We start from the raw sequence: 22,025 nt of genomic DNA, 5'->3' as shown, positions 1-22,025 counted from the left end.
GCTCGTGAAAGAGCTGACAACCGCGAGGGAAAGACAGCACATGGGGACCACGAGGGAAAGACAGCACATGGGGACCACGAGGGAAAGACAGCACATGGGGACCACGAGGGAAAGACAGCACATGGGGACCACGAGGGAAAGACAGCACATGGGGACCGCGAGGGAAAGACAGCACATGGGGACCGCGAGGGAAAGACAGCACATGGGGACCACGAGGGAAAGACAGCACATGGGGACCACGAGGGAAAGACAGCACATGGGGACCGCGAGGGAAAGACAGCACATGGGGACCGCGAGGGAAAGACAGCACATGGGGACCGCGAGGGAAAGACGTCATTAATCGAATAATTAAATAATTAATCTATTAATTGATTAATCAAGAAATAAAAAACAGCCTTTACAGCCAAATCACTTGGTCATTAATTAACTAATCAATTGATTGATTAATCCAAATACAAAAAATACCGTTTTTGCCAAAACATGTGCTCACGATTGTGCCCAAATTTCACCTTCCTAGCTCAAAGGATGGCTGAGATGTTGTCCGGACAAACAAGAAAACAAACAAGAAAAACAAGAAAACAAACAAACAAGAAAACAAACAAACAAACAAGAAAACAAACAAACAAACAAACAAGAAAACAAACAAACAAACAAACAAGAAAACAAACAAACAAGAAAACAAACAAACAAACAAACAAGAAGGAAACCGGAGTGAAAACTGAGTACGTACTCCCTTTCAGCGCCTGTCATGGCTGCACCCCCTCCGGTGCCCAGTGATGACGTCATGCATCTGGAGATGGAATAGGAAAGGAGTGGTGCACAATTCAAGATAAAATAACTCTCCCTCTCCAAAAAGACCGTCTGGCAAACCCTCTCATCTATTTTCTTCACAATCCACTTGAAGACGTTCCGTTACTCAAACTCCTGGGTCTCACTATCAGCCATGATCTTTCTTAGAGAAACACATTACTAAGATGGCCTCCAACTAAGCATCCTCCATCATACAAAGTCATTCCTTGCACACCTTGCACCCCCCTAGGTTCCTGCAGGGTGCATACGGTCCACCATCAACACTGTGAACCTCCCAAGATCGACACACCTCTACTCATTTGTTCCACCTTTTTTCCTGCCTGTGGAACTAACTTCCACATTCTGATCATTCTCAATCCCCCTTCGAGGTCTTCAAGCCAGCTGTCCACCACCATCTCAGATCGTTCCGAATGCAAAACCATTATCCTTTATATCGTCGTTAAACCCCCCCCCCCCCCCACCTCAGGCCCTCCTCCTTCAAAATTTAAAATTTTTCCTTCCGAAGACTTTCCTTCTGTATCCATCTTGCCCATAACCTACATCCTCCCCTCCCCTCATTTTTACCCGCATCCCTTCTTTTTACGTCTCCTGTGCTATTCACGTTTCCACCTTCTCTTTCTGCTGTTCATTGGTGCTGTTGCATCCTGATCTGTTCTGTGTTCTAGCTCTCCCATGAGCCTTGACTTTCTATACAAAAAATAAATAAATAATTGAGTCATCGTAATCCACTGACCTTGATGAACTTGTCAAACTTTCGGGAAGTCTCCTGAAGCTCGTTCTCCTTGGATGCATGGTCTTCCCTGCGCTTTTGCAGACTTTCCATTTTCATGCGAAACTCCTGCACTCGGAAACGACAGCAGAGCGACATTGCATCGGTTCGGAAGATGAGTCCGGTCCCAAGGAGCAAGAGGCCCCGCAGCGTTGGCAGCACCCTGGAACAAAGCTCGCATTGTTGTGAATTACTTGTTTTTTTTTACCTGAGCACTTTACTCAGCTGAATAGCTCGAGGCAGCAACTGAAACCTTAAACCCAGCTCGCAGCAGTGACAAAACCCTTACACCTGGATTGAGGCAGCGACTGAACCCTGAAACATGGATAGAGGCAGCGACTGAACCCTCAAACTTGGATAGGGGCAGCGACAACCCTTAAACCAGGATAGAGGCAGCAACTATACCCTTAAACCTGGATAGAGGCAGCGACTGAACTCTAAAACTTGTATATGGGTAGCGACAACCCTTAAACCCAGATAGAGGCAGCAAATTAACCCTTAAACCTTGATAGAGGCAGCGACTGAACCCTTACACCTGGATCGAGGCAGCGACTGAACCCTTACACCTGGATCGAGGCAGCGACTGAACCCTTACACCCGGATCGAGGCAGCGACTGAACCCTTACACCCAGATCGAGGCAGCGACTGAACCCTTACACCCGGATCGAGGTAGCGACTGAACCCTTAAACCCAGATCGAGGCAGCGACTGAACCCTTACACCCGGATCGAGGTAGCGACTGAACCCTTAAACCCGGAACGAGGCAGCGACTGAACCCTTACACCCGGATCGAGGCAGTGACTGAACCCTTGCACCCAGATTGAGGCAGTGACAGAACCCTTACACCCGGATCAAGGCAACGACAGAACCCTTGCACCCAGATTGAGGCAGTGATAGAACCCTTACACCCAGATCGAGGCAGCGACTGAACCTTTAAACCCGGATCGAGGCCCTTAAACTTGGATAGAGACTTGCACCAAACTTGTAAAATATGTTATCTGCTGTTTCACATCAACCATTCCTCAAGGCCGATCATTCTCTTCTCTGCCAAAATCATCATTATTCTTCCTCTGTGGAGCTCTCCACTACCATTCAGGCCACTTGATAAAGGGTAGGTGTGTTTTGCCTTCAAATGCTGCATATCAGTATGTAAACTGTACATGGTTTGCTTATAGCATGTGTGCACTGTCCTCTGAGCTGTTTAGCCTGTGTTGGAAACCAGACACAGCTATAAGCCCCCATTCTGGTGATTTGCATGGAGGACGAGGCACAAAGTACAAGTAGCCTACCTGCCCAAACTCTCTCACAAACCCACACTTGGTAAGCATGGTGAGTAGCAATAAGACCCTTTAAGACCGTTAAGACTTTTAAGACCACGAAGACCCCAAATACCCTTTATACCCCTAAGTCCCATTAGACCACTAAGACCCATTAGACCCCTCAGACCCATTAAACTCCAAAGACCCTTTGGACCTCGAAGACCCTTAAGACCACTTTTACCTTTAAGACCCTTTCAATACTTTAGACACCTTTATATGCCTTCACCCTTTAGGCCCCAAGAACCTTTAGACCTTTACACCCCTATTATGTCCCTTTCGACCCCTTATACCATAAACACCATTTGGACCCATTTCACCCTCAGACAGATTAGACAGCTTGGACCCTTGACCATTTAGAGCTTTAGACCAATTTGACCTTTTTAGACCCTTTTTACATGCTTGAGAGAGGAGATCATTGAGATCCCTTAGAGTTAGACACCATCTCATATTGGAATGTACTGCATTGGAGTCATCAGGAGGAAATAGAAGAAGTACAGAGCATAGATGGAGTCATCAGGAGGAATCAGAAGTAAAGATGGAGTCATCAGGAGGAAGCAGAAGAAGTAAAGAGCAAAGATGGAGTCATCATAAGGTATCAGAAGAAGTAAAGAGCAAAGATGGAGTCATCAGGAGGAACCAGAATAAGTAAAGAGCATAGATGGAGTGATCAGGAGCAAACATAGTTAAGGATGGAGTCATCAGGAGGAAACAGAAGTAAAGAGCAAAGATTGAGTCATCAGAAGGAATCAGAAGAAGTAAAGAGCAAAGATGGAGTCATCAGGAGGAACCTGGATAGGATTCGGGTTTCAGCCGCTACCCCTCTACCCTCAAGACCCATCCAAGTGCACCCAAGTGAGCCTTCCAGAAAAAATTCTGCAAGAATTCACTTCTCTGAAGACAGATACGAGTAGATAAAGAAAGAGAGAAATAAAGAAAAAGCAAGAATTAGAATGAATAAAGAGAAATGTGAAAATGTATAAAGAAATGTGGAAGGAATAAAGATGTTGGGAAGAACGCGGATAGATAAGAAAGTCAGATATCAAATATACGTCACAATGACATGCCCTGGTTATGAAAAGTGGATGAAAATATACATTTATAAGTGATATTCAGGTGCATTATCTAATAACAAATTGCGCAAGATTTATCTTTTAAGTTTTTGAGTTGCCAAGATCCGGTTGTAATTCCCAAGCTAGGTATACAGTGCCCGCCATAAGTATAGGAACAATGAAGTAAAAATTTGTTATTACTGGTACACCCGCTCACTATGGGAGCAGCAGGGGGTCATGTTATTATCCTTAATATTATTATTGCCAATCATTATTACTATGACTTTTGTTGGATTAGGTCATTAAAAGATCAGACCGTGCCTCACCATTTCAAATTCAGGTAAGGTCAGGTATGGGAGCAAGTGCCGGAGCAGCGCGTCGCCGCATCCATTTTCCGACGGTACTCCAGGGGCCTCCATCTGGCCATCCCCCAGGCTAATGCCTGACCCATCCCTATCTCCTCGAGATGCCGATCAACCTGCTGCAACCATGAGGCACGCGGTCGGCCCGTTGGCCTCCTCCACTCACGAGGCTCCCTTGTTGAGATTATCTGGTGAGCTGGATCAGCGTCCGGAAAATCAGGCACATGTCCATACAGCTGCAGCTGACGCTCACAAACCATACAGGAAACAAATCTCATCTGATTCTCTCTCAGCAATTGCTCGTTGGACACAAATTCCGACCAGCGATAGCCAAGGATTCTCCCAAGAGACTTGGTTCCAAAGGAGTTAAGTCTCATTCTCTGGCCCCTGGTAAGGGTCCAAGTCTCGCATCTGTAGAACAAGACTGGAAGCACCAAGGACTTAAAGACTCTGACTTTCGTCCTCCTGCATAGATACCGACAGCGCCACACCCCATGATCCAGTGAGTCCATGACCCCCCAGGCCCGACCCAGACGTCTATCAAGCTCTAGCTCGCAACATGCGGAGACATGAATAACATCGCCAAGGTAAGTGAATCTCTTCGTGACCTCAACATCTTCGCCACAAACAGGCACAGACAACCAGCAGCATCCAAGATGTCATTGAAAGTCTGGAACATTGATTTTGACCCAGGAAATGCATAATCCCAGCGGCTCCACCTCCTCATTTAGTGCCTGGAAGGCCCCCGTAAGAATATCCAGCGTCTCCGCAAAGATGACTGCATCATCTGTGAAATGAAGGTCAGAGACCTTGACACTCCCAAACGATGCACCGCAGCCTGACCTCTCCGACATCCTCCCCAGAATCCAGTCCAAACAAGCGCTGAAGAGTGTGTGAGCCAGTACACACCCCTGCCGAACTCCAGTAACAACTGGAAATAAGTCAGAGATGGAGCCACCACCCCTCACAGCACTCTCAGTACCAGAGTTTAGTTCAGAAATCAGATTGATCAGCGTTGGTGGCACCCATCGAAGACCAAAAATCCTCCAGAGGGCATCCCGATTCACCGAATCGAACGCTTTGCAGAGATCAACATAGACTGCAAGCAGACCCTAGCGAAATTCTCGCTTCAAATTCCCAATAATAAAAGCTACTTCCGCGAGGGTGAAGACAGGAGGGGCGGAGGGGGGGAGGATAGACGCAGACGGAGGGAAATATCCCAAGTCACAAACCCCTTGGGGAGAGGGGATATTGTTTTGTAATATCATCAATATCATGCCATTATCATAAGTGTTGTTATAACTTTTGTAATGAGAAGCGGCTTTGGAAAAACGCCATGAAAAACTCATTGGAAGAACACGTTGGCAGCAGAAGGGGTCGTGTTATTAACCCTTGTGGGTATATAGACTACAGTAGATCTAATATCAGGTGCGTTCGTCGACGTGATAAGCACAGACTGATGGCCGGATTCCTCCAAATTCCTTTCAGTTCAGTGTTAAACAGCATTAGCGACGATTTACAAAGGTAATCAAACGTGTTTGTGGTTTATAATATTTTTACTTTTGGTACGGAGTGCTCCCACAAAAACGGCACGATAAGCTGTTTATACATGTTAACACGATGTTTGTTCAAGGAGGAAATATCCCTTGGGCAGGTGGGATATTATTCATATTAATTTTGTTTTGTAATAATATTAATATTATGATTTTGTTATTAGAAGCGTCCTTGGAAAAACGCCACGATAAAACTATCTTAACACTGATGTACACCGCAACACACAACCCCATTGGTGGGGAAAACCCTCTTGGCTGAGAAAACCCCCTTGGGGAGGGGGACAAATGAATTTTCTCCAACCTTCATTGTGCGACCCTTAGTCCTCCTGTCAAGTTTGGTTGAGATTGGATAAGTAACAATCGAATGTATCGCGGTCAAAGATCATCACACAGACAGACAGACACCAAATTGTGTATTTTAGTAGGATGATGATGCTGATGATGATGATTGCTATATACTCAAGAAATTTGGATACAAGATTTAAAAAAAGAATATGAGGCAAGAGTACAGAAAGTCAGCTTTTATTTATTGGTATTTCTTTGTATATATGTTTTACCATTGTAGAACAATAGCACTTTTAATGTTCAGTTCCCCCATTTTATGTGCATTAGTGTGTGTATGTCGTCGGTTGCTATCTCCATAATTTGGGTTTTAGAAGGTTGAACGGCGTCCAGGACTCGAAGTATCCACCCTCATTTCGGTGAAGGATTGCGATTTATGGGCTAAGTTATGAAGTTTTTTCTTCTCAGAGTTTTGTTCCAAGGGCTTGTCTTTAAATTGTAACACGTCTTTCAATCCTGACATATCTCACACTCTCACTATGTCTCTTCGAAAAGACCGTCTGGACAAACCCTCCCATCTACTTTCTCAACAATCCTCTCCAAGAAGTTCTGTCACTCAATCTTTTGGGTCTCACAATCTGCCATGATCTTTCCTGGGAAAAACACATTTCCAAGCTGGCCTCCAAAGCCAGTCGCTGAATGGGCATCCTCCATCGTGCGAAGTCCTTCCTTGGCACACCTGAGCTCCTCACCACATACAAGGCTTTCATCCGCAGCTCAATGGAATACTGTTCCCCCCTCTGGGCCGGTGCTCCTGCCTCACACCTAGCTCAGCTTCACGCTGTTGAAACCAAAGCTTTCAGAACCATTGAAATGTCCCACGATGAAGCCGATTGTGAGGGCCTTTTACTCACTCACCGCAGGCAGGTTGGTGGTCTTTCTGTCTTCTACCGACTCCTCTCTGGCCTAGCCCCCCCCCCCCCCCCCCCCCAGCCCTGTCTGTGCTCTGTCCCCCAAGTACTCCTACAGATCGCACAAGATCTGCCTGCAACCCTCTTCTGGTGAAACTGCCAAAACCAAGGCTCTCTGCTCACCTTCACTCCTTCATTCCTCTTTTCTCCCGCCTCTGGAACAAACTCCCCCACTCCCTTCAATCCCACTCCTCCCTCCAGGTCTTTAAAACAGCTGTTCACCACCATCTCTTATCTTCCCCCATCCAAAACTTTGAACTTTTCTAACCCTGTTAATTCAACCCAGATACACTTTTCTGAAATACCGACTTCTTTCCTGGAAGTCCTAGGTGTGTCCATGTGTTTTTTTTTTTACCTTTCTCACCTCCCACCCCCCTTCCCACGCCTCTTCCTCCAAGCCCTCTACTTCCCACAGATCTCCCGATGTCCCTGCTCTCAAATGTTGTACTTGTGTGCTACCCCCTCTCTCCCCATCTTGTCTCCCGCTCCCTTTATTTCCTCTCATGTCTTTTTTTTTTTTTTTTGTCATTAATGTTAGCTCTTACACGAGCCTTGATCTTGTATACAAAAAAGACAACAAAAAAAGAAAAAAGAAAAAAAAAGAGGCCTCTTTTCAGGATCGTCACCGAGTCCCGTACAGCCTCCAATATAGTTTGTTTGTGGTAATGTTCCCAGGGATGTTTTTTTAAAGATCTCTGTAAGGTTCTTCTTTATCATTCCCGATGCCTCAATTATCTATCACTGGCTCAATTTCGGCACTATTCAGCTTCCAGGATCTTTCCCCTTCATTCTTGAGGTCTTGATATTTGGTCATTTTCTTGATTTCTGTGCTGTTTAGGCCAACTTCGCTGGGTACTGATATCTCAATCAGCAATGCTGTCTTTTCCTTTTTGTTCCTGAGTACATGTCTGGACACAGTGCTTTGTTTTCTATGTTCATGCTGGGTGGGATCATCAGGTCATACATGAGCATTATCTCCTTGTTTTCAATGATTGCTTTTGGTTCTTGTTTCCCCGAGTTTTGTGGAACTAGGATATTGAAATTTCTGCAGATGTGCCAGTGGACTACTCTACATACCATGTTGTGTCTTTGGGTGTACAGCTGCTCTGACATGAGTTTTTTCCATCCCAATAGGGAGTGACTCGTGCTTCCTGTTTCTACCTTGCAGAACCTACACTTGTCCGATTGACTCAGTCCCGCCATCTTTTTAGGGCTATTTTCCATTTTAGGGCCATTGGTGTAGTGTCCCTGATCTTGGGCATTAATAATGATTCATTCTCCGGTCCAGTTGAGCTGACCTCTTCTTAACCATTCTAGTGATCCTTCTTTGTTTATCCCCAATCTGTCCAACTCTCTGTTTATATCTCCCTGCTCTTTTGTCTTTCTCCCAGTTGTCACTATATATCTGCTGGTCTTTCATTTTGTATTTTTCTTTCGTCTTTTTGCAATTGTTGGGGCTGTATTCATTGCTGTTTCGGTTTGGTGTGTAACATCTTCTAATCGCACCTATTTTTGGAAGTTTTATGCAAGGTGAGTGAGAGATACCTTTTCTGGCTTGCAGTGTTCATGCTTGTGTACAAATTGTATTCGGTAGTCTGTTGAGCATTTCACGTAATCTGCTAATCTTACAGTCGTCACTCTGTGCTCTTGATTGAGTTCCATCAGACCTCCTCCATCAGACCTTTTGTAGGACATTTTGTGGATAGTGAGGAGTTTCCTTCTTTTGATATTGAGTTTTTTGATATCCGCTTGTGGCCAGTTTACTATTCCGCAGCTGTACTGAAACACTGGTACTGCCAGTTGGTTTATGGCTTTGATTTTGTTTCTTGGGGCGAGATATGTTTTCAGGATCAGCTGCGTTCTATGCAGGTATGTATTCGGCACATTTTTTTTAATGGCAAATTTGGTGGCCATTCTAGTCCAGGGTATTTGTAAGATGCTTCGTTGTCTAGCTCCTGTATTGTTGTATCGAGGTTGATTTTTATGTTGTCCATTTTTGTTGGTCTCCCTTGCGCGAATGTGCACTTGGCACACTTATCTCGGCGAAATTCCATTTGGATGTCCTCGGAGAACAGTTTCACTAATTTCAATTGTTCTGCCAATTTTCCGTTGTTCGATGCAAAGAGTTTTAAATCATCCATATACAGTAGATGCGTCACCTTTCCTGTCTTTTTGGACATTCTTTTATTGGATGTTAGGGTGTATCCATGTCCTGGCTCATTAATGAGGTAACTTAGTGGGTCCACGGCCTGGCAAAGCAAGAGAGGGGAAAGGCTGTCTCTTTGGAAAATCCCACGTCGTATCTTTACTCTTGGTATTTCAATCTTTCCTTCTGATTGGGGGATTTATCTTGTACATTTGCATGCACTTTATCATCCATCATTGTGGGACGCTGTCAAAAGCTTTTTATAGTCTATCCATGCTGTGGAGAATTTGGTTCTTCTCATATTGCAATTTTAGAGTTTGGCCTTGTTTAGTAATAGATGGTCTATTGTTCCATAACATCCTTTCTTTGCAGCCCTCCTGTTCTGCCTCTCGGCCTCCTTCTTGTGTTATGTGATGGTACATTGTTTCTGCGATGATCCCCGTCGAGTGTGTACGTTGTTGGCAGACAGGTTACTGGTCTATACTTGGGAGGTAGTTGATCTCTTCAGACTTTGGGATGAGGAAGGTGTTACCTACTGTTTGCCACTCTTCCAAGATCTCCTCCACTTGGATAAGTTTGTGCATGTGTGTGTGTGTGTGTGTGTGTGATGTGTGATGTGTGTTATTCTACCTGGCTTCTTCCTGGAGTCTACAATGCAGGTATTGGTATTTCATTTTATTATTATTATTTTTTTGTATACAGAATCGATGCTCGTGAAAGAGCTAACATTTATCACACAAACAAATCAAACAGACAAACAAAATATATAACAAGTACACATACATTTAAAGTACACCGCCCCCATGCCAAATAATTAAATATCCTACAGCGCGGCATTGCCGGGGCGCCTCCGTCGCCCGGCAATACCGCAGTGCAGCTCATAGAGGCTGCATTGGGAGGGAGAGGTGTACACTAATTGATTGATTAATTGTATAATTAAAATCAATAAAAGATTATCACAAAATATTTTCTTAATCAATTGGCTAATACCATAACAAAACCACTCGTGCTTCATCCGAAGATGTATCTTTTAGAAATTTAATCAAATAAGACATTAATAAAAAATTAAATAATTAATTGATTAATCAATAAGTAATTCATCGATTAATCAATAAATAATGAATCGATTAAATGATTAATCAATTAATCAAAAATATCCTTGATAGCCACATCACTTGGTCACTGTCATGTCCAAATATTAGCTTCCCAGCTCAAAAGGTGCCTGAGATATTAGCCAAATGAGAAAGAAAATAAATAAATGATTAATAATGAAAATAAATAAATAATAACCATTAAAAAATTAAATTATCAATCAATTCGGTCACAGAACACATAAACCACCACCATTTCATCAGAATCTGTAACTGGGGGAAAAAATTTTTTTTTAGTAATTAATCGAATAATTAAATAATTAATCGATACATTGATTAATCGATTAATCAATAAATCAAAAATATCCTTGATAGCCACATCACTTGGTCACTCATGTCCAAATATTAGCTTCTGAGCTCAAAAGGTGCCTGAGATATTGGCCAAATGAGAAAGAAGATAAATAAATGATTAATAATGAAAATAAATAAATAATAATCATAAAAAATTAAATTATTAATCAATTCTGTCAGACAACACATAAACCACCACCATTTCATCAGAATCTGTAACTTTAAAAAAAAAAAAACTTTTGTCTTTAATCAAATAATTAATCGATTAATTGATTAATTGATTAATTAATAAATCAAAAATAGCCTTTGCAGCCAAATCACCTGGTCATTGGCATGTCCAAATATCAGCTTCCTAACTCAAAAGGTGCCTGAGTTAATGGTCAGAAGAGAAATGAAATTTTATTAATTAAATAAGTACTTACTTAATCGCTAATAATTAAATAACTCATCAATTAATTGATTAATCAAAAAACAAAAATTACCGTTTTTGAAAAAGGACCTGCTCACTATTGTGCCGAAATTTCAGCTTCCTAGCTCAAAGGATGGCTGAGATATCGCCCGGACAAACAAACAAACAAACAAACAAACAACCAAGAAAACAAACAACCGGAGTGAAAACTGAGTACTCCCTTTCAGCATGCGTCACTGCCGAGCCCCCTTCGGTGCCCGGCAATGACGATTTGCAATGCCTGGAGATGGCATAGGAAAGGAGCGGTGTACAAAAAGGGGAGCGGTAGACAATAGTAGTGACAATACGATAGTGTATATATTTGACAATAGTCGTGTATATATTGAACAGGATCAGAATGAGAATGACAATGACAACAAGAGTGAATTTAAATACCGTAAATTAATCCGCCTAACTCTGGTCGATGTTGCCATGGCACTGAGTAATCAGGTCAGCGCAAATATCAAATAGGGTTCGTGTCCTGATGTTAAATAATAACCTTTTGTGGTGGAATATTGAGTGTGGAACTGCAGATTTAGATGTCATGCACGCTGATTGAAATTTCAAAATGAAATGCACTTATTCACATGAAGTACGTAACGGAATTGAACGATAGAACGACTCGGCTTACGGCCTTGTGTCCAAGGTGACCACAGGGACTTTCAGCACCCAGTGCTCCGCATTAGCTCATATGAGCTCTCCACAACCGGAGTTCTTCAGGCCGCACGACCTTACAAAAGGGCTCATTTGGCCTCTACGCAGGGTCTTCTTGACCCAATACAACAACAACAACAACAACAACAACAACAACAACAGGCATTTTAAGGCCATTTTCCCTGCTAGAGCGGGGGTTAGCCTTGCGGGCCTCATGACAATCTTCTCCATTTTGCCATATTTTCTGCATCTCCCCTTGTTAACCCCCTTGCCCGCATTTCTTCTTCCACCACCTTTAGCCAAGTCTTTCTCCAATACGCAATACACAGCAATAAAAGACACAGCCCATTGGCCTTGAGACAGGGTCTTCGGCATGTGTGTTCATTCTCTCACCTCCTTTTGTGTAGCCAGTGATTTCTCCATGTTGGCGATTTCTTGTCGTTTTGCAAGGAATCGCATTGAGGGTGTAATTAGACAGTGCTCCTCAGGCATGGCAACGCGTGTTTTAACAAGGTTCTCCGGTTCCTCCTCGGGAACGGTACTGCCTGATGCAATATGGTCCTCTTGCTCCTCGTCTGGCGTGGTACTGCATGATGACACAAAAAGCACAACCACTCTTTTACATCACTCGCACACTCATCCTAGATAGACAACAGAGAACAGAACTCAATCCAAGCGAGGGGACACTTCAGGTTATATTAATATCACAACAGGTGAAAGACGTAAATAAATTGCCTTTTGATATTCCAGAAGGGGAAAGTTAAACAACTAGTTCAATCCCACTAGAGGGCGTGTGTGGACAGTGAATGCTCTGTGTGCTTGTTAATACACTTCAAAACTCTTACTAACAAAACAAAATATCCTTGTGACGTGCACGGTGGTGATTGAGGAGGTTTGGCCGAAGTGTACATGTGCGGAGAAATTGAAGAGGGGTTGCAAACTTGAATCTTCAATTATATATAGTATACTCGCTGAATATCCAGCATTGCCGGGGGAGGGAGGTGGAGGCAGGGGGTGGTGAGAGGAAGGGAGTGGTGGGAGTGGAATGAGGAGGGGGCAAGGAGGTGAGGGGAGAGGGAGGAGAAAGATATACTACATATACATAGTTTGGAGGGGGTGGTTTTGGCAGGCCCCTCCGTTTTGAGGGGAGGGAGGGGAAGAGAAGGAGGAAAAATTTACCCATGCAAAGAGTGCTTTAACCTCAGTGTTGCCCAGGTAAAAAAGGAAATTGTACTACCCTCTGCCACCATCACAGGGTGATGCTACACGGTACACATTTACATGGACAATTTACGCCCCTCTCCCAGTCCCGCCACACACCGCATGAGGCTGCGGCCACATAGCTTATGTTACCCCCCAGACAAAGTTGTATTTGTATTTGTACCCCGAGTAAAGTATATAAGTGTTTATAGCAGGAGTACCCAGCGTTGCTCAAGCAAAAAGGAAACATTAACATATATGAAATGAGGGCAAATATAATGGAAAAGCAATTACATCAAAATCAGAGTCCATCACAAATGTCAAATCATCATTTTACCTTTTCGTTGAATATATGCTGCTGAATGTACCATTCATCACGTTTCTGAGTTGATGAAGTTCAGGAAGAGGAAGAAGCCTTACCACCAACTTCGACTGCTTCTAGTATTGTTTGATTATTTGTGTTCAAGTGTCTGGTGATTGTTTTGTATTTACTTATGCGAATGTGTACTTGTATTTAACTGTCATGAATCAAAAAGGTTTAGGCACGAAAGAGCGATTTTTTTTTTAATCCCTCGAAAAAAATCGTACCCTGGGGGAGAGCATCCATGTGCACGTCGGAATTTCCCAGACAATTATTTATTTAGTTTGTGTGTAGATAGATCCTAGGCCTTCGTCCAGGGGATTGGGGGAAATGCATTGTGAGGATAGTCTGTTTATTCCTGGTGTGACGTCTCCCCCATGTGCCACTTTCAATCTCCTCAATCCACTTGATCCAATCTCAATTCAACAGCCATATATATATATATATGCAGAAAAAATTTCTGTGCCTCATTTACACCCATGTCAAATGAGAAATAAAAACAAACACATCACGTTGTTTGGTCATGTCAATATATAGTGTTTGAAGAACATGAAATGGACATGAGAATGTCAACACGTATGTCTCCAGAGGTTCGAAGAGGGGGTCAAAAGTACATGCCAGGGGGCAGGGTCAAAAGTCAGTTAACATCTCAGTATCTGGTGTGATGACCATTTGCGTTGGCACACACTTGGCATTGGCCCCTCATTGAGGACACAAGATGGTTGAAGAAGGCTTGAGGGATGTCATTCCAGATCTGTACCAAGGCCTGCCGAAGTTAGGCCAACTTCGCCATCTGGTCAAGAAGACGGTGCAATCGTCGTTCCATTTCATCCCACACATGTTCTATGGGAGAAAGATCAGGCGAAACAGCTGGCCAGGGAATTGTGGGAATGTTCTGTTGTGCGATGAAGTCTGTGACCACTCATGTTACGTGAGGGCGCGCGTTATCCTGTTGAAGTGTGATGTGACGTTCACGACTCTGCAGGAATGTGAGGACGTGAGGATGGAGAACCTCATCACGGTACTGAACATACCTGTCAAATTGCCATAAATGACCGGTAGGATTCTGTGATGTGCGGTGATGCCTCCCCCATACCATCACGTTTCCACCGCCGAACGGCGAACGTTGCACAACACATGCATCAGCGCAACGTTCCCCTTATCTTTGATAAACGTGACAACACCATCACTACTCTCAAGATGGAACCTCAACTCGATTTGCTCAGTACCACATGTAGCACCGTCATGTGACTCAATACACGTGTGTGACAATTTGTGTGTGCAGTAGGCACGTGCAAGTTCCTGATATTGGGTAAACTGGGGAACATGTCAAGGCACATGTTGGCTGACCATTTTATTGCTAGAGCACATTGATTTTGTGGAATATGCGGATCAGGAAAGGAAGATGGGCATATGGGCAGAATTACATGCCAGGGGGGCAGGGATAAAAGACCCCGTAACCACGCCCACTGCGTCTGGCTTGGTCTGCATTGGTCCTTAGAGGTCTTCGTAGACTCTGCGTCTTGGTCTCCATCTCCGTGGGTTCGAGCAACCTCCCAGAAGGATGCGCCGGCTCCCCAGAGCAGTCACATCAAGTTAGGGGGTCCGAATTTTCCTCACCACAACTGTCTCCATCTCACTGTTGGGCGAATGCCGCCCTTATATGGATCGATAAGTTGATTGGAAATATCTGAATATCCCGTAGGCACGAGTGTTCAGTAAGGGCAATGGGGAATTGTATTGCTTTCTTTTAAACATGTGCATGTATTTTCTTCTTTTAAATACACAGTACTCGTTAAATTGATTTGGCCACCTGACTCGTCCAACTTTGCATCACAACAGTGGCATATGGCGGCTAAGACAGGATCTGATTGATCTAGCGATTGATGCGTAGAAACGACCGCAGTCACGTGACTTGGAATGCTCAGCCAAATGTAAGATCTGTCACGTGACTGTCTTCTGGCATGATACTCGCTCGGAGGTTCCGGGAACGAGGGGCTATCATGGTCGCCTAGCGACTCGCCAAACTCGGCCCAGAGTTATCCGGACCGGCGGCGACCGTTACAATATATTACATTTTTCGGACATCTCATCTCGATTCTCGAAGAGATTAACTTATAAAATGGGTCATGATGTCCGGATGTCTGTCTGTCTGTATGTATGTATGTATGTATGTATGTATGTATGTATGTATGTATGTCCGTCCGATGGTCCGTTAACTTTTTGCTATTTTTGCTACTCCTCCCTTATCACTTGGCTGAATGTTCTGAAACTTGACACATGGATACAAGACAGCAGCCTGCACAATCGCTCGGGCTTCGATTTTTCCATTTTCGATCATGCGGGCTCCCCAAAACCTTCATCCTTACTCATCCCTTATTTACCAACCAATTGCTCTGAAACCTGATACAGCACTTCTACTCGATGGTCCGCAGAATCGCTCAGTCTTAGATTTTTCGTTTTCGGATCAGGGGGTCTCCCAGGGGATTAGTTGGCGCCTGGGGCAGGATACCCCCCAAAAACCTTGATCCCTACTCGTCCATTATTTACCAACCAATTGCTCTGAAACCTGATACAGCACTTCTACTCGATGGTCCACAGAATCACTCGGTCTTAGATTTTTCGTTTTCGGATCAGGGGGCCTCCCAGTGGATTAGTGGGCGCCCAAGGGCGGATTACACCCCAAAACTTTGGAGCAATACTCGTCCCTTATTTAGCAACCAATTGCTCTGAAACCTGATACAGCATTTCTACTCGATGGTCCGCAGAATCGTTCGGTCTTAGTTTTTTTGTTTTCGGATCAGGGGCCTCCTAGGGGATTAGTCGGCGCACAGGGGATCTCCCAAAAATCAGCAGAGGTCTGAACTACAACCTCAAGAGATGACCATCATCCCACTCGTGCCTATTCTAATATTTGGTGTGACCACATTTTTCATGAAAAACAGCAGATATTCGTTTTGGAATGTTTTCCATTAATTTCTGGATAAATTCCATTGGGAAGTTGATTCATGAATTCTATAATCTTTCCCATAAGTACCCTCGTCAGAGGAGAGGGTATTGCATTTGGGTCATGGAATGTAACCCCGCTATATCCAAGGGTTTATTGTACATTGACTATGAATGTAACCCCGCCAGTGTACTATGAAATCACACAAAACTAGATATCTGTGATCACAACGCGATTGCCAAAGCCCGCGACTTACCATTGGCCCACGAGCCAATTATGGCATATTTTGTTCAGACCGCGGCATGGCCTTGACTTTCATTATTTGGTAATAGAGTGTAAATTAAGAAAATGTGTCCCTATCTACAATCTATAAATAAAACTGAATATCATGAAAATCAGATGAACATTATTCAAGTTATGATCAAAAATGTTATTACCTCCGCCACCAAAGGTGGATGGAGGTTATGTTTTCACCCCTGTCTGTCTGTTTGTCCGTTTGTTTGTTTGTTTGTTTGTGAACAAGATATCTCAAAAAGTTGTGGACGGATTCGGACGAAATTTGGCAGAGATGTAGCGTATGAGACAAGCACGAAATTATTCGATTTTGGTGAAGATCCGGATTCGGATCCGGCTGGTAGAATTTCGTCAAGTGATTCTTCACCATTGAGTGATATGGCCAACCAGGCGGAGGTATGCTCTCTACTGAGTGCCGTTCTAGTTAAATAGGTCACAATCCGAAAAGGTAGGTCAAGCACACTAATCAAATATCAGGTGCACAACAATAGTGCAGGTACATGATTATGATGCAAGACATATTGGAAGGCCAAGCGGTCCTTGAGATCCAACATTGACAAAATTGAGCGATGACAAAAAGACGTGTCTTGTTTTTTTTAACCTGCCATTTTACCTTGAACTTTAATCCGGAGGAGTGTGTCGTAAATTTGGTGTAAATGTGACTTTCTCTTGGCTGTCAAGTGAAGGCAATTTCATTCTGATCAGACATATCTACGGTGCATTCAGAAAGTATTCAGACCCCTTCACCTTTTTCACATTTGGTTGTGTTGAATAGGACATGGAATAGGAAAGGAGAGGTGTACAATTAATTACCTTTTAATTTCTATTAGACACATTGAATTGAGGAACACAGCAAATATCCACGTTCGATCACAAAGGGAGTGGATCATGGAAGAGCATGTACATCTCTATCAGTGTACCTTCACCCTTATATAAGGACAGTAGAAGATATGAGTGTACTTTTACCTTGATATAAGGACATTATGAGAAATGAGTGTACCTTTACCCATATATAAGGACATTATGAGATATGAGTGTACTTTTACCCATATACAGTGCATTCAGAAAGTATTCAGACCCCTTCATTTTTTTCACATTTTGTTATGTTGCAGCCTTATGCTGAAATCGTTTAAATTCATTTTTTCCCTCATCAATATACACTCAATACCCCATAATGACAAAGAGAAAACAGGATTTTAGAAAGTTTTGCAAATTTATTAAAAAGAAAAAACGGAAAAATCACATTGACAAAAGTATTCAGATGCTTAACTCAGTACTTAGTTGAAGCACCTTTGGCAGCGATTACAGCTTCGAGTCGTCTTGGGTATGACGCGACAAGCTTTGCACACTTGGATTTGGCGATTTTCTGCCATTCTTCTCTGCAGATCCTCTCAAGCTCTGTCAGGTTGGATGGGGACCGTTGGTGGACAGCCATTTTCAGGTCTCTCCAGAGATGTTCGATTGGGTTCAAGTCAGGGCTCTGGCTGGGCCACTCAAGGACCTTCACAGAGTTGTCCCAAAGCCACTCCTGCGTTGTCTTAGCTGTGTGCTTAGGGTCATTGTCCTGTTGGAAGGTGAACCTTCGGCCCAGTCTGAGGTCCTGAGTGCTCCGTTTCAGGTTTTCCTTAAGGATATCTCTGTACTTTGCTCCGTTCATTGTTCTCTCAACCCTGACCAGTCCCACAGTCCCTGCTGCTGAAAAACACCCCCACAGCATGATGCTGCCACCACCATGCTTCACCGTTGGGATGGTATTGGGCAGGTGATGAGCAGTGCCTGGTTTCCTCCAGACATGACGCTTAGAATTGAGGCCAAACAGTTCAATCCTGGTTTCATCAGACCACAGAATCTTGTTTCTCACAGTCTGAGAGTCCTTTAGGTGGTTTTTTGCAAACTCCAAGTGGGCTTTCATGTGTCTTTCCCCGAGGAGAGGCTTCCGTCTGGCCACTCTGCCATAAAACCCAGATCGATGGAGTGTTGCAGTGATGGTTGTCTTTTTGGAAGTTTCTCCCATCTCCACAGATGATCTCTGGAGCTCAGCCAGAGTGACCATCGGGTTATTGGTCACCTCTATTACCAAGGCCCTTCTCCCCTGATTGCTCAGTTTGGCCGGGCGGCCAGCTCTGGAAAGAGTCCTGGTTGTTCCAAACTTCTTCCATTTAAGAATTATGGAGGCCACTGTGCTCTTGGGAACCTTCAATGCAGCAGAAATTTTTTTGTAGGCTTCCCCAGATCCGTGCCTCGACACAATCCTGTCTCTGAGCTATGCAGGCTCATGAGCCTGCAAGTTGTAGGCTCTGAGACAGTTACTCTCATTATTGATGCAAATTTTCATGAAGAAAGTCCCAGCCAGCTCCGAGATACAGCTCGGAACTTTTCGGAAATTGGGAGTTCAGGAATATTTTTTTTCTCTCCCTCCAAGGTACGGTGGGTGTACGAAACTCTGTGGTGCCATTAAAATTCGGGGCTCTAAAAGTATAAACAAAACCTACAACAGCAATAAGCCTTCTCCTATGCAAGAGGGTGAGGATTAGCAAGTCCTGGAATGGGTCTGCAAATGCTGATTGCCCTTTGTAGTTTCTCTTTTGACTTTGGTTTCACCAAAGTTCATGGAGCTGCCAATGATGACCCTGCTTCGTACCACCGGCAATCGCCACTTAATCCGAAGATCAATACATACTTCGTTTTATAAAAGGAATTACCTGTTACCTTTGCCACCGAAGGTGGGCGGAGGTTACGTTTTCACTCCCGTCTGTCCGTCTGTGAACAGGATATCTCAAAAAGTTGTGGACGGATTTGGACGAAATTTGGGGAGAAGTTGGGTGTGTGACAAGGACGAAATGATTTGATTTTGGTAAAGATCCGGATCCGGATATGACATATATTTTTAACAAGCGTTATGCCTAGGTCCCCCGTCAGGGAAGTGATGTGAGTTGACAAAGTAGAACACGGAGAAAACATGCTATGATATGATATTTCGCTCGCAAAGTTCAGACATACATGGAGGCAGCCATCTTGGGTTTTGACATGGCGACCCAATTTTCAATAGCATTCTTCCTTATGCCTAGATACACCCACACACCAGAAGGTACTTCGCTTATTTTTCAAGATATTTCGCTCACAAGGTTCAGACATATATATGGTGGCGGCCATCTTGGATTTTGACGTGGCGACCCAATTTACAATAGCGGTCTTCCTTATGGCGAGATACACCCACACACCAGATTAGACGTTGGTACATCGCTTATTTTTCGAGATATTTCGCTCACAAGTTTCAGACATACATGGCGGCGGCCATCTTGGATTTTGACGTGGCGACCCAATTTTCAACAGCGTTCTTCCTTATGCCGAGATAGACACACACACCAAATTAGAAGTTGGTACTTCGCTTATTTTTCAAGATATGCAGGTTACAAGGTTCAGACATACATGGCATCAGACATACATGGCGGCGGCCATCTTGGATTTTGACGTGGGTTGCACCCACACACTAAATTTGAATGCGGTCCTTCGCTTACGCACGCACGCACACCGCACGCACACACGCACGCCCGCACGGACGGACGGCCGAACGGACGGACACACGGACGGAGGGGAAAGCCATAGTCCCCCTTTCGCTCCGCTGAGCGACGGGGGACAATTAACAAGTGATTCTTCACCATTGAGAGTTTGTGCCAAAAACGATTTATAGCATACGTACGAACATATCACAATGAACATACAGCACAACCATATGTTAAATGTACATACAGCACGACCATATGTTAAATGTACATACAGCACGACCATATGTTAAATGTACATACAGCACGACCATATGTTAAATGTACATACATCACGACCATATGCTAAATATACATACAACACGACCATATGTTAAATGTCCATACAGCATGACCATATGTTAAATGTACATACAGTACGACAATGTAAAATGTACATACAGGTCGACCATATCGAATGTACATACAGTATGACCATATGCTAAATGTACACACACTTCGACAATGTGAAATTTACATTCAGGTCGACCATGTCAACTCTACATACAGTATGACCATGTCAAATGTACATACAGTACGCTCATATGTTAAATGTACACACACTATGACCATGTCAAATGTACATACAGTATGACCATGTCAAATGTACATTCACTATGATTATATTGTTGCGGTTTTGAGTTTTGTACAATATAGGTTAATTTCCCCCTCATAGTTTAGTCACACAACAACATGTCGCCTCGCGATAGTTCAGTTATTTCTTAGTATGTGTGACAATAGTCCTTTTCCTGTGTTAGTCTTGCGTTGAGTAGAATAATGAGAGTAGGTACTCCATTGCCTTATGCCGCCTCCATTGCCTTATGCCGCCTCCATTGCCTTATGCCGCCTCCATTGCCTTATGCCGCCTCCATTGCCTTACGCCTCCTTATGCTGCCTCTGGCTTTTGGCGCGAATTAACACGAGGCAGGCCTGGCAAATCAAGGCGAGACCGAATGAGGGCAGCGGAGAAGCTGACGGTAAGCGCGAGCCACCAATCAGGGCTCGAAGGGAGTGGCTGCGGCACTGCATCACAGGGTGTGGTTGGAACATTCGAGAGGGCTCAGGGCGTGGCAATAAAACCTGTTGCGCGAAGCCCCCACAGCATTTCTGAGAAGGGATGAGCTTGCAAGTTATTAAAGTCCTGTTGAGCTTGAGGAGTTCTGCAAAGGGAGGCGCTTGACTAAGTTCTGTGAGAGTTGAGTGTTGTACAAGAGAGAAGACGCGCATTAACTAAGTTATAAGCGCTCTTACCAAATTGGACGATCGGTTGAGCTTGAGGCCAAGCCTCTATTGGGTTACGCGAGTGATAGCACGCCGGCAACTAAACGCGCTGGGGAAAACCGCCAAGCCGGCGAGAGACACGTACATTTCCCTTCTGCCTGCTGTGCCCTTTGTTCGAGAGACGCGCTACAAGGATCCCTTCCACTACCTGCTTGCCTTCATCGCGGGACGTGCTTTGACCGTGGAGAGCCTCGCCGGGCGGGGCAGTTCCTGGATAACCAAGGCAGCGCGTGAACACCATTCTACCTGCATTCCCCTTTGTGAGTGTGATCGGGCCCGTGTCTGGGCTTAACATAAGACTGATTAAGGCTGCTCTGTGTATCTGTGCTTCTACCGATCATTGTAGATAATAGTAATTAAACCTGTGTTCTTCCTTTATTCGACCGTCTCGTCTTTTCCACCATTGACTAAGTGTGGTACGAATAGAACCGCTCAAATCGGGTTCCAATACTAGAAAACTGCACGGACCACGTGGTACGCAATCTGCTCGGTGTACTTAAATTACACGTGGCTCATGCGAGGCTCGATTCCCCGCTTCCGCGGCGGCACAGGTATTTAGGTACGTGCGAGAATTGTCCCGAAACCCTACCTTGCGT

General features: G+C 44.2%; 1 protein-coding gene across 1 annotated transcript in view; it reads right to left on the bottom strand.

The window, feature by feature from the left end:
- LOC137417521 (coiled-coil domain-containing protein 42 homolog) overlaps nt 1-22,025 on the bottom strand; it is a 91,576-nt gene that overhangs the window by 58,998 nt on the left and 10,553 nt on the right. The window contains exons 4-5 of the mRNA XM_078785588.1: nt 12,198-12,390; nt 1,544-1,648 (exon numbers count right to left, since the gene is read on the bottom strand). Coding sequence (XP_078641714.1) covers nt 1,544-1,648; nt 12,198-12,390 — 298 coding nt within the window. The remainder of the gene's footprint in view (nt 1-1,543; nt 1,649-12,197; nt 12,391-22,025) is intronic.

The sequence above is a fragment of the Myxine glutinosa genome, chromosome 1 (assembly GCF_964187855.1).
Source record: "Myxine glutinosa chromosome 1, kmMyxGlut1.1, whole genome shotgun sequence".
In the NCBI taxonomy this organism is placed as follows: Eukaryota; Metazoa; Chordata; class Myxini; order Myxiniformes; family Myxinidae; genus Myxine; species Myxine glutinosa.
This window is presented reverse-complemented; position numbering and strand designations above follow the sequence as displayed.